Source organism: Melozone crissalis, unplaced genomic scaffold (assembly GCF_028551555.1).
Source record: "Melozone crissalis strain CALT ecotype California unplaced genomic scaffold, PUWL_Pcris_2 ptg000035l_1, whole genome shotgun sequence".
In the NCBI taxonomy this organism is placed as follows: domain Eukaryota; kingdom Metazoa; phylum Chordata; class Aves; order Passeriformes; family Passerellidae; genus Melozone; species Melozone crissalis.
Window position 1 is genome coordinate 630,316 of NW_026535813.1, and position 13,784 is coordinate 644,099.

Consider the following 13,784-nt stretch of genomic DNA (forward strand, 5'->3'; position numbering starts at 1 on the left):
TCTGTCAGTTTCTCATCCATCCCCAGGTGGAGCTCCATGCACTCCATTGACATAAAGGGCAACACCACCTTCTTGTCTCCCCTGCCTGTCCTTCCTAAAGGGCCTGTGTCCTTCTATTCAAACACTCATCACAGGAGCCTCCTACCATGTCTCTGTGTTGCCAGTAAGATCATAGCCCTGGAGGCATGTGCACATCCTGTTTATTCCCCATGCTGCATGTGTTTGCATAGAGGAATTTAAGTTGGGTCCCTGATGAAGCTGATTTACTGGCTGGAATTCTTTGGTGCTGCTCTTCAGATGCTCTCCTACTGACCTGTGATCCCTCTCCAGGCTTTGGGCATCTCTCCCCGGCCCTGGCATCTAACCAGGAGGAGTGGGATGGACTGAGTTTCCCCTCTCTCGGCAATTTTGGTTTAGAACCCTCTTCACCAGCTTGGCAAGCCTATGACTGAAAAAGATTCCCTTCTCTGACAGATGGACCCATCATCCCCTAACAGACCAGGTTTCTCAAACCAAGTCCTATAGTCTAGGTAGCCAAACCCCCAACTGTGGCACCAGTACTGTAACCATTTTTTGATTTGCCAAATTTGACTAACACTTTCAAACTCCTTCCTTTTGATCAGGAAGACTGATGAAAAAACTACCTGCACTCCAGAGTCCTTTACCACTGCTCCCATTGTCTTATTTTAGAATAGCTTGTGTTCTAAATACAAGCCTGTATTGTGTGCACATTTCTCAGGTATAGAAACAAAAAAATTGCTAACAAATTCTTGCCTTAAAACTGAAACTGTAATTAACATGTTTACTAGCATACAACTATACTCAACATAATTTTTTATTTTCAGATTATAAGTAATCACAAAGCTACATAAATTCAGATGTTAAAATAAAAAGGTCTTCTACGCATGTTATTCTACAATGATAAGAGTATGAGAAATACAGAAACCCCAGCTTTGTTCTAAAAAGCAAGAAAACAGCCATGGGCATCTTAAAGATTTGTCATGAGAATTTGGAGTATAGCTCTCTAGTCTATTATGAAAACTATACCCAAGATCATTTACTGTTAAAGGTCTACTTACTTCAAATCTTAATCATAGAATATCCTGAGCTGGAAGTAACCCACAAGGATCAGAGTCCAACTCCTGACTCTGCACAGGACAGCCCCAGGATTTACACCATGTGCTTGAGAGCATTGTCCAAATGCTTCTTGAACTCAGACAGGCTTGGGGTTGTGACCACTGCCCTGGGGAGCCTGTTCCAGTGCCCAACCACCCTCTGGGTGAAAAACCTTTTCCTACTATCCAAACTAAACCTCCCCTGACATAGCTTCATGCCATTCCCTCGGGTCCTATCACTGGTCACCAGAGAGAAGAGATCAGTGCCTGCCCTTCGCTTCCCCTTGTGAGGAAGTTGTAGACTGAAACTACAGTTGTAGCCTGAGGTCTCCTCTTCTCCAGTCTGAACAAGCCAAGTGACCTCAGCTACTCCTCATATGGCTTCCCCTCTAGACCCTTTACCATCTTTGTAGCCCTCCTTTGGATGCTCTCTAGTAGCTTTATATCTTTCTGTGGTGATGCATACCCCCCTTTTTCCAGGCCACACTGTGATCTCAGAAATGCTTGTTAGGCCTCAGCCTTGACAAACAGCACATGGGCTCAGCTCTTCTTGAGCTTATCAGAAACACTGTCTGCTCCCAGGAACTGCTGCTAATGAGCTCCATTTTTCTTTATGAACAGCCTTGGAAACTGTTTTCCTTGTCTGAATGGCATAATATCCCTGTTCTCACAGTTTCAAAGAAAGTGTTGACCCAAACTGTGTCCAGGATGAAACACTGTTATGACTAAAGCCCACTCTCTTGCGACCCTATAAACAATGGTCTAAAATGAGACCCTTTGAGCTCTTCTAGACTGCAGCAGGCTGTGAACAGCAACCTCCCTCTGAGTGGGGCCTCTTAGACGCAGCAAACTCTCATGTTTGCTGTACTCAGAGGATTGCTGAATTACGTCGAGTCCTGGGACAACACCTCCACTCCTCAAGGCCTGACCCTTCACCCACTGGGGAGGTGCAAAGCCATCTGAAATTAATATTTCACTTACACTTGAGGGGAATTTTTCACAGGTAACTTGCACTGATTCTTTATGTCTGTGTGCATACACATGCACATGTGCTATAGGAAACCTGGGAGAAATGCTGCTTTCTTAGGTGTTTAAGTACCTTAGATATCTAAGTAGGTTAGGCCTGTAAGTAAGGTTAAGTCATAAGCTAAGTTAAATGCTGCGAGTGCTATTCCTCAGTTGTTATGGTTATAGTATAAGTGTTGTTCCTTTGTTAAATTCTTAGGTTTCAAGTATAAGTTAACTTAAAGTACTGTTAAGTTTGAGTGCTGTTAAGCTTTTAGGCTGTATTCCTTTTTATCCTTGCCCTCACTATCCTTTTGCCACATGCCCACACACATGCATACCCCCGCATCCCCCCCAGATAGTTCCCAGTTCATTTCTGTTTTGATTGCCTGGATTTTGTTTGGTTTTGTTGTTGCTTGTTTTCCTTGGTGTGCCTTAACTGTCTAGTAAGTAATAGAGTGAATTTTGTCAACAAACTTTGTCACGCTGTCACTTAATATTAAATCTGGACTTTACCGATACCCTTGCAGCTGATTTTTTAAGTGATCTCAAACAGTTGTTTGTAACACTTTCTTATATTGTGGTGCTCAAAACTGCACACAGTAGTTGAGTTAAGGCTGCACCAGTGCAGAGCAGAGCAGGACAATCACCTTCCTTGACTGGCTGGCAATACTGTGCCTGATGCACCCCAGGACACGGCTGGCCCTCCTGGCTGCCAGGGCACTGCTGACTCATATCCAACTTACCATTGACCAGTTCCCCAAGGTCCCTTTCTGTAGTGCTGCTCTATTTTTCATTCCTTAGTTCGTACATACATCCAGGGTTGCCCCATCCCAGATGCCTTTTAATATAGCCTATCTAAGAATATAGGCTACAAGTCAGCTATAAGATAAATCCAAACAGAAAAGGCTGGAGGTTCAACTCCTACATTCTGCTTCTACTGAATTGACTAGAGATCACTGCAGCAGTGCAGTTTCCCCCAAGGACAGTCCAGCCAAGGCAGGAGTCTTTAAGGCTGCTCCCCACCCAAGTTTTCAGGATCCCACATCAGAGGCCCAGTGTATGGACCGTGACACACAATCCTGAAGGCAGGGATGAGAGACAGTTCCTACCTTGCCACCAATGCGCACTTGGGCCTGGAGCTTAGCAAGCTTTTCTTGGTTCATGATCGTTTCTTTCATCTGTGGAAGCAACAAGAGCACCCATGTAAAACAGGTCAGGAAGCACTCGGCGGCCCAGGCCACAACCTGGGCCCGGCAGTAAGGTAGGTGAGTTCAAGGGGCTCCGCAGCTACCCCTCACTACACTCGCACACCCGACGGGAAGCCGTCCAAGCCCTAATGGAGAACGGAGCGGTCGGTCTGCCACACACAGTGCCATACACAGCTCTCCTGAGGCCCTGCCCGTAAATGCCATGCCTTGCCTTGCTCCAACCACAGCCGCCCACTAACCCGCAGCCCTTGGTCGCGCAACAAATTCCACGCTAGTCCCTCCCCCACCGTCTCCTTTGTACCTTCTTAGAGCGGAAGCAGCGGTGCCAGAGCGCCGAGAAATGAGAGTTGTGGGAGTGGGATGAGGATAGAGCACAACACGCGAGATGGCGGCCGGAAGGGAGACCAGGCACGCCGCTCTGCCACTGCCTAAGCCAGGAGAGTGCGCCCTATACGGCAGTGAAATCTGGAGAGGAGGAGCCGCCACCGCGGGAGGAGTTAAAAGCATGAGACAGTGAGTGGAGGTGACGCTACTTGCAGAGCCATGGAGTCTAGTAAGCTTGCTGTGCTGCTAAAAGAAAATTTATTTTTGTGGCTGAGCTGGGATGCAAGGTAAAGTCCGCGCCTCTTCCCCGCTGCCCCCCCTTCTCTTCCCCCTCTTCCCCCCTCCCTTCGGGCGTGTTCGTTTCTGTTTGCGATCTGGTTTGGGGTGTGTGGCCTATCTCCCTTCCCTCCCTGCTTCCCCCACCTTCTCTTGCTTGCAGCCTCGCCTGGCAGGGTTTTTTTTTTTTCGATTAATGGATATGTCCTTATTTTTTTTTTCCCTAGAAGATATTTAAATGCTGTATTTTCTCTCTTGGTGATGCAATTCAAACCTTGTCCCCGTATCCATGATTTTTCTTTTAGATCCAGTTCTTCATGAGCTGCTCTGGTGTGGGTCCCCCATAGGGTCACAAGTCTGACCAGCAAACCTGCTCCAGTGTGGGGGTCCTCCTCTCCACAGGTCCACATATCCTGCCAGGAGCTCGCTCCAGCATGGGCTTCCCATGGGGTCAAAACCTTCTTTGGGTGCATCCACCTACTTAAGCCTGGGGTCTTCCACAGGCTGCGGGTAGATCTCTGTTTCCTCAGGGACCTCCTGGGCTGCAGGGGGACAGCTGCTTCACCACGGTCTTCACCGTGCACTGCAGGGGACACTCAGCTCTGGTGCCTGGAGCACCTCCTCCCCCTCCTTCTCTACTAACTTTGGTGCCTACAGGGTTGTTGCTCCCACATATTCTCAGTCCTCTCTTCTCTGGCTGCAATTGCTTTTGCACACTAACCTCTTTCCTTTCTTAAATATGTTGTCACAGAGGTACTACTACCATCTCTGATTGGCTTGGCCTTGGCCATTGGTGAGTCTGTCTTGGAGCCAGCTGGCATTGGCTCTGCCATACATGGGGGAAGATTCTAGCAGCTTCTCACAGAAGCCACCCCTGTAGCCCTCCTGCTACCAAAACCTGGCCTCGTAAACTCCATACAATTCTTCAGATTCACAGCCTGACATCAATATAAAAAAAATATTTCAGAATTACAAGGCAAATTGATGATTGCAAACATACAAAATGTTTTAATAAGCTGAAATACTGAAGTGAAAATGAATCACAGAAAGATTATTCCAAGATAGAAGTTGTAGAAAGTGCAGTCCTAGCTGTCAGGCTAGGATTCACTGGCTTGGAGGTATAATATCATATTCTCTCGTGTGAGGTTGTGAAGGTCCGCCCGAAATGAACGGGTGACGAACGACTTTTGGGTGCAAATATAACCAACAAAGGCACAGGGGTTTTGCAGTAACAAATCAACAAAATGCAATTTTATTGATGATAACCACAGCTAAATATGCGTTTGGTTAGGGGATCCGGGGAAGAGAAGGGTAGGACAAGGAAAAAGGGAGGAAAGGAGATCAGAGAATGGGATATAGCTACCAAAACGTGATGTCTTCGGGGTCCCGCCGCCGAAACTCGCTGGTACACATCTTGGGGAGTACTTGAAGGGCAGTTGAACCGAACCCCCAAGATATACTGTTCTTGGATGGGGGAAGGGTGGCTGAAATTAGGTTTCCATGGAGGGGAGAAGAATCATGGCCGAATGCTCACAGGTACGTTAGGTTTCTCCCCCTCCCTGAGGTGGGAGGGAGTACAGTCCCAGTCTCTGAAAGGAGGTTGCCAGAGGGGTACCATGGGGGTGCCATGGGGGTGCCAATAGGGTGCCAGAGGGGTTCTTGGTTCCTTGATGAGGGGATTCGCATCTCTGTTGGTCCGTCACGGTGGTTGAAGACAGGCAAGAGGGGTCTTCTCATGGAGCGGGGGGGGGAGCCACCCCAGAGCTCAGTCCAGCCAGCTCAGGAGTTTGGAAGAAAGTCCAGTTCAATTGTCCGGAAAAGGGCAGCATGCCCCCTTCCAGTACAGCATGGCGTGTTCTGCAAACACTACTTGTGAACACACTAGATAAGCATGAGACTTTCTTTCCTAACTGGCTCACCAGTTTTAACCCTTCGGTAGTCTTTTCTCATGACAATTGTGAGGCAAAAAATGAAGGATTTTCGGATGGACTTCTACAGAGGTTTTGAAGACAAATTATGCTGAAAACCACATCACTGAGTTGAATCAACTGAATCAATTGAAGAACTACAGTTTAAGGGAGTCTGTAAAATTTGGTTACATTTCCTGGAATGAACAGCTGACCTTCCAAAAGCAACCTTTGCATCAGAGAAAAAGCATTTTAGAATGTTACAATACTATTGGCTTCTTTTCTCCAGTCCTTTTTGTGTAATTGCATCATAGAAAACATAAACCTAAAACTGTTTTTACTTGTATCTGAAGAACTTCTGGTGAGAAATGAAACAGAGCCAAAGCCTGTAGTACTGAAACAGTGTGAGCTCAGCAAGCATCCTTTCAGTTCTGAAAAAGGATGAAACTTAGGATCTTAATCCTCAAAGAATATACATTATTGAAGCAAAGTTCATTAGCTGCACAGAAGCATCATAGAAATGGAAAAAGACCATTCAAATGGTTAGTCATTGAGAGGAATGGCAGATTTGTCTTTATAAACAAGCTGTGGGTCTGCTGGTAGAGAAAACTAGCACTAAGAGATAAAAGAAACAATGGGAAGGATTCCACTGATTGATGAATGGAAAAAGATATTTGCTTTTACAAATAAACTTTAGGTTTGCTGATAAATGAAATTGGACATTGAAAGAAACAATGGGAGAAACCCCTAAATTCCATAAGAATGAAAAATTAAAAGGGAGGGTAATACATTAGAGGGAAATCTTTGGTATCAGGCATATCGGGTAGTCTGTACCTCTCAAGTACAGACTGCCAATGGGGAAAGAGAGAAGGGAAATGCGGCCAGGAAATTATGATAAAAAGGAGGCTGCGTCCTCCAAAAATTTGAACCCCAGGGGAATGCCCCATGGCCTCTCCCTTTATTCGAATAAAGTAAAAGGACTCTTCTGTCTCCTTTTTGGACAGAAACCTCTGATGTTTGGGGATTAATTTTCCTGACATCATGAAAATTGTCTCCTAAATTATGTGAAAGGCAGAATAATGACAAAAGTTGCTATTAAAGTGCCAGTGGAAAAGCTCTCCTGAAAGGCATGTCCAGTACTAAGTAATAACATGGTATGTTGAGGTGTTAAGTTAGTATCATATTCAGGAAACAAATCACAGATCATAGACATAAGTGGTTGGGCTAAAGGGGAGTAGTATTTGTCCTGATTGACAATGATCACAAAGATCACATATTCAATGTATTTTCAGGCAGTAAAGGAAATCTGCCTAACATTTAGTCTCTTTAGGGAATGTTTGTTCAAAAGAGTGCTATATTCAACAGTCAAGAAAGCAGAAGTATATGGCACATCAACAAAGCACCATAGGAAATAATAATGTTCTCATTCCTAATGTAGATGCTCCAGGACATTATGGGGGAACTGATAATTTTTTTTTAAAATATGAACATATGTTATTAATCTAGTGAAGGAAAATAGCAGCATTAGGGGGTCCAGGAACAAAGGTGTTATGAGAGATATGAACAGAAAAGAAACTATTTCTCAAAGTTGAGACATAAGATTCACTAAAGAATCCTTAACTTTTGAAGAGATACTAAATATATAAACATTGAATGGGAGCCCAGGAAGAAGAAATTTAGGTACAGTGCTATTTTCATCTCATATATTAGTGTTGTACTATGCATTGGTGGGTTCTATGGAGTAATAGACTTCAGTGTCTAGGAAGAGATCGAGTTCCTCAGTAAATAGTTTCTTTTTTTCACCATGCCTGTAACACTTAAACTCAGCAACCCAAAATACCTGGGCTTCAAGCCACATCACAAGCCTTTCATGAGCTATGAGATGTCTCTATAACAACCCACAGAGGACAATTAGAGAATAGTTAGAGAAATGCTGCATGAAGAATCCCCTGACTTCTTTACCAAATACTTCAGAGTAGATGTTAATCAGATTGGTAAAGGCTTGCCTAGAAAAGCTTTCATGTTAGTCTCTCATGGTAGAAAGCAACAATTAAGATCTTGCTAGAGAATAGATAAAAGTCAAAAGTCACAGCATTCCTCACCGTCTATGTATGAAAAAGATGGTACCTTATATTAATGCACAGATGACAGGATCAAGCAAATAGATTATTCCTGTAGATGTCCTATACCCAGAATTCAAGAAAACTTGATTGCTTAAGCCATGATCACAGAAATGTTTTGACCACTGCTGAGTTGCACGTCAAAAAAGTTGTTAAGATATGACCCCAAACCAGAACAGTCCTACCCAAGGATGGCACATTTATAGCCCGGGATGAACCAGGACTAAATTTGCCACGCTTTCAGATGTGTACCTTTCAACATGCACCCTTAGACTAATGTCTTGGCAGCTGCAAGTGTGAAATTGATTCTGGATTTTGCCTTTGACTTTCTAGGCCTCCTGATCCAGTTTGATGTTCAGTGGGAGGTAAATGATGAGTGCAGGTGGCCAGAGGTGGGGAGGCTGGATGGGGGTGAAGGTCTTTGTCTTGCTTTATAAGACAGGTGTCTGCTGGGGAAGGCAGAAAGCCTCCCTTGGAATGGAGAATGTAAACCCCCTCCCTCTGAATTATTATAATTTTGAAATTAAGGGGCTCTCAGGCAAAGATATGGGAATAGGAATAACAATTCTTTACTAGTATGTATAACAAGGCAAACAAAGCAACAGCAACTACATCATTAATAATAACAGAACCAGGAACCAGGAATCCAGTAACAGCCTTTTCGGCTGCAGGCACTTTTCCCCTTTGGTGTAGTTACGGCCACAGCCAGCAGGGGTGCTGCCCAGTGGGTAGGGCAGGTGCGATGATCCCCACACGGCTGCAGGGGGCGCTCCGGCACGGGCCTGGGGAGCAGGTGGCAATGGCGGCTCGGCCGAGATGGGAAGGGATGGAAGAGAGAATTTGCTTCACCAACCCTTGGGGCAGTCGATCCCGGTGCCCTTAGCAGGACTCTCGGAAGCAGCAGGCTGGAACAGCAGGGATGAGCAGAAAATCCCGGGGTGGTGGACGAGATGTATCAGAAACTCCATGGCAATAGCTGGAACCTGCGGGATGTCCTGGCAGGGCAGGGGGATGCGGGGCCCAGCAGCAGAAGGAAGGTTCTCCGCTGGGTTATGGTAGTGGCAGTGAATTCCTTTCCCCAAGCAGCAGGTCCGACCATACTCCTCCAACACTCAGCAGAGTGAGAGACAGCGTTCCCAACTCTCCAGCCCTCGTCTTTTTAGCTGCCTCTATTCTCTCGATATCTGTGTCGTCCATCCCCATCCCCTCCCCCCCCCCCCACTCCAGAGAAACTCTCAAAAAACCCAAAGGAGTTCCCCCTCCCCGCCTTCTCAAGCACACAGCCATCAGTGCTTCTTAGAGCACACAGCCATCAGTGCTTCTTAGCAACTCAATGGGAAAAAAAATTCCACAAGTAACAAGTAAAAAAAAGAAAAAACCCAACCCCCAACATTATCCTCCTTCTGTAGTATTATCAATTAATTCTGCTCAAGCCCTGGTAGGAACCTGCCACCCCCTTAGTTTTAGATGAAAAATCAATCTCCTCTTTTATCACAGTATAGCTTATCCCCAAAGATTTATAAGTGAACAAAAAGCCTACCTGCCAATCTTCACTGCATTTATGAATGGGATCATACTCCTTCAGGGCTTATTTGCCTTGCTACAGAATTAAATTGAAAATATCTGAAATATCTGAGACATTAGTTATGGAATCTTCCTCCTAATTTGCCAGAGCTTGTCTACAACAAAAAATTTGGGTCTGGAGAATGTTGGAAAGGTTTTCAATAGCTAGTGGAGACATGAAATCAAATGTAACCGAAACAAACATTTGTTCATATGATGAAGACCCTGCTGCATTAGCTACAAGGTCCAGTGCTTCATTTTGAAAATCAATGATTCCTCCACTAGTGTGAAAAGTGCATGCTATATGGCTCTACGCAGATATTTACTATATGTATTATGCTGTCTTGATTAGTAGTGCTGTATTAACATTTTAATAGTATTGTAAATGTAGTTTTGTAGTCAAAAGGTAACTTTTGTAGTTAAAATAGGACCTATGTATGTGGGATATTTTTTTAAGAAAGGAATGAGGTACTCGCACCAGATAGCAGCCACAGGACACCTAAATCTTTCAGAGAAAGAGAATTTATTGCTCTCTTATCAGAAGAAACTAACTTCTTCCTGCCTTGCTTAGCCATGAAGACACCATCAGGATTAAGAGGAAGAAGTTGACACTGACCAGACAGAATCCTTTGTTTGAATATAATTTATGCATAATGGATGAGATCTATGAATATGCAACAGCCTATTGCTTTTAAGGGTTAATCCTTTGTTAACGGGTGTCCTTTTTCGGACTTATTTTGCCCAGAAAGAGGTATCCAGACTGTCCATAACTCTTTGGTTTTTATTGTCTTGTATTGTCCTAATCTCAATTGTTCAAAATTTTATTACTCTAATTATATTACTATTTTTATAACCATTTTATTACGATTAAACTTTTAAAATTTTAAAAACAAGTGATTGGCATTTTTCACAACTAGCATTGTGAATAGACACTATCTTAAAAGAGTATAAATTATACGTTAAAATAAAAACTGGAAAAGCAAATGTAGGCATCTTGTGCTCTTCTGGAGGATCATTTGGATGTGGCTCTTGTTGCAATCACAGATGCCTGGGAACACTTACAGCCTGAGGTGAACAAGAAGTCAGAGACAAGAATGGCAAGGATTGTCAACAATACAGAATTAGGGTTACAGAATCCAGTGATTCTCAAGCAGAATGCTTCATCCTGAAAAAGAGCTGACCTAGCAAAGTGTGATAAAATCTACAAAATCATGAATAGTAGAAAGAGGATGGTTAACAACAGTTGTTCATTGCCTCCACCCTTCCTCTTCTACAGCATCCTCCTTCTTCTCCCCCCTCCTCCTCACAGGACTAGGTGCTCTCCCTCCTGTCCTGCATCCATTAATGTCTGGGGGTCGAAATGAGGAGAAAGAACGGGGAACAGATTTGCAGGCATGGTGGCACAGCCCTTCAAACCCCCAAAAAAGCTAAAGACAAAAAAAAAGGAGGGGAGAAGAGAGAAATTTTTCAAGGCAGCAAAAATATCCCAAAATAAAATCGAAAACAGCTGCTGCCTCTGAGCAGGTGGCAAGAGCGCTTTTGCATCGCAGTACCAGCAACTGGCAGTTCTCTGCAGAGCAGCACAGGTACCTGGTGGTAGCTAGGAACACATCTGCTCGCTTGCCGCACCGGACTCTGCCAATGCACTGTCCTGTCATCATGCCATGACCCTGAACTTGGAGATGTCTGAAGTGTCGATGCTGCCTGAGGAGACTGATGACTGATGATGAGGATGACAAGGAACCACAGTCCCACCACCCCTGCTGCCACTCCTACACTGAGGATGAGGAGGAAGACAAAGAGGGTGTGGGTGACCTCCATGACAACACCCTGCTACTACAGTCACGCATGTGTGGTGGCAGTGGGGTGGGTGACAGTTTACGGCCCCCTTTCAGGATGGTCCACAGAAGGCAGCAGTAGTGGGGTGCACAGGGGTGGCAAGAACAATCTGGTGAAGCCACCTTACTCCCTACATTGCTCTTATCACCATGGCCATCCTGCAGAGCCTTGAGAAGTGGCTGACGCTGAGCAAGATTTGCAAATTCATCAGCAGGCACTTCCCCTACTACTGAGAGAAGTTCCCTGCATGTCGGAACAGCATCCACTGAAGCCTTCGGTTTTAGCTTTTATTTTTTTCAGATTCTGTACTGTGTTAGTGTATAGTTCTGAGCTTCATATTAAGAGATGGTAAGCTCTCTTCACAGAGTAAGTAGACAAAACAATTCCTTTCCTAGCTTGGGACCAAGGAGAACCAATTCAAATTTCAGGCCTAAGAGCATAAGCAACGTGGACTGCAGAGAGAAAAACAACAAGGATGGGACTTCATAAGCTAAAGCTATAATTAGACAATTAACTCCAATATGCAAATGGACCAAAACTTATAAAAGTGAGAGACCTCGTGACCGGTCGTCCATTTTTGTGTCCATTTGGGGTTCATCTTGGGTGTAGCCCTGTCCGGGCTCTTGTACTGCCCAAGGTGTATCCATTGAGGCCTTTTAATAAATACCTACTTTATTCTTTAACTCCGTCTAGCCTCTGTTCTAGATCAGACTTCACAAGGCGTCACTACCACAATCTCCCTCATGTTGCCTTCTGGTAAAAGGCAAGGCGACCTGGTTCTGAGGAAACGGCACGGCGACCCACTCTCCAGGGTCGCTCGGGCCAAGGACACACGCAGACACCAATGTGGTGGACGGTCCAAAAGCCTTTATTATCTCATCTCTTGGGGTTTTATAATCTTGGGGGTCTGTCTACGTCAGAGTGGGTCTGTCTTTACCATCTATGGTTAGTAAGGGGTGGAAAGTTACTGGGTAGGGGATGGAAAGTTACTGGTATTCGGTTTAGGGAGGCTACATTCCTATGTTAATTTCTTATCTAAGGGGAACAGAGGGTCTTATCTAAGGGGAACAGAGGGTCCTGCCTTTCCGTCACATCGCGAGATCTTCCGAACGCCTGTCCCTGTCTACCACACCCTCAGTGACTACTTTGTCAAGATTCCTCAGAATCCCAGCAACTCTGGCAAGGGCAACTACTGGATGCTGGACCCCATGTCTGTCAACATGTCTGACAACAGGAGCTTCCTGAGCTGGCGAAAGTACTTTAAGCAATAACAGCTCTTGGCGCCCAAGCTGCTGCTGCATACCATGAACCCTGCTGCTGCCTTCTTCCTTCAACCCCTGCCCCCAGGATCTGCAGCAGCCACCCTGTGTCTACAGACCCTATGGCTGTGGCCTCCAGCTTCAGCCCTACCATCGCCAGTCCACTTTCTTTGCCTTCCATCACTCCTCCCTGCCAGCCCGCCAGCCCCTCACTACCTCCAGCAGTGTCCCTGGATCAGCACTGCCTGCTTTTGCTGCGCTGCTGGGCCCCTTGCTGCCAGCAGCGGAACTGGCATGGATGCCCTTCTGCAACATGCACCTGCTAGGCCTAGTGCTGGTGGCCTCACTGCATGCCCCCAAGCCCAGCAGCGGCATGGTGTTGGCCCACTTGCCTTTCTCCATCAGGAACATCATTGTGAGGAGGCCTGGCCCCGGCACACGCAGGAGCTGCGCCTCAGTCGGACACACTGTGGAGCACCAGCAGTGGCCTGTACCTGACCACTGCCCTCCCTGCTACCCCTGGCTTCATGGCCCAGATCTCTAGCTGTTAAGAATTTTGGAGTTTTTCTGAATGTAGGAGCTGGGCTATCTTGTTTCTTTGCCTCCTGGATGCCTGACAGATGCTGTGAGCAGTGGAGATGAGGGATTTGTGCAGTGGGGCTCAGGGGCCATCTTCCACAGCCAACAGGCTGCCCAGGACCTATAGTTATTCAAAGCCAGATCAAGGTGCTGCATAGACTGACGGTCATGCTGTTGGAAAGTTCCTTGTTACTCCTTAAAAAAACAAGCAAGAAGAAAAACCAACTAAAAAACACTTATATCTCTAAACTGTTAAAGTTCAGAGATTCTCAGGTCTAGGTGCTTAAAAACAGTGATGTGCAGGAAAAAAATGCTTGATGGAGCACAGCAAATCGATTCATTTTAGTACATTTGTTTCATGTTTATTACATTACAGTCATAGTTGGAGACAGGCACATGACTGAACACACTAAGATCATGTGACAAACAGCACATGTTCATTATGGAAGCCCCCTTTTACAGAGGGTTCAAAATTCCCCAGCTTGAAGAACTGATTGGTCAACATGTCAGTACTGCCCAGCTCCCTGGCCAATGATATGTCTGCATTCAGGTTTGAATGGGATTGGCTGGGGTCCCCTGTTTGAGT

General features: G+C 45.5%; 1 protein-coding gene and 1 pseudogene across 1 annotated transcript in view; one reads left to right on the forward strand and one right to left on the reverse strand.

Moving 5' to 3' along the window:
- The window catches only part of LOC128941390 (transcription factor BTF3-like), a 29,123-nt gene extending 25,822 nt beyond the window's left edge, over positions 1–3,301 (reverse strand). The window contains exon 1 of the mRNA XM_054283144.1: positions 3,233–3,301. Coding sequence (XP_054139119.1) covers positions 3,233–3,301 — 69 coding nt within the window. The remainder of the gene's footprint in view (positions 1–3,232) is intronic.
- A 7,884-nt stretch (positions 3,302–11,185) lies between these two features.
- LOC128941391 (forkhead box protein D1-like) lies at positions 11,186–13,163 on the forward strand (annotated as a pseudogene).
- Positions 13,164–13,784: the final 621 nt, after the last annotated feature.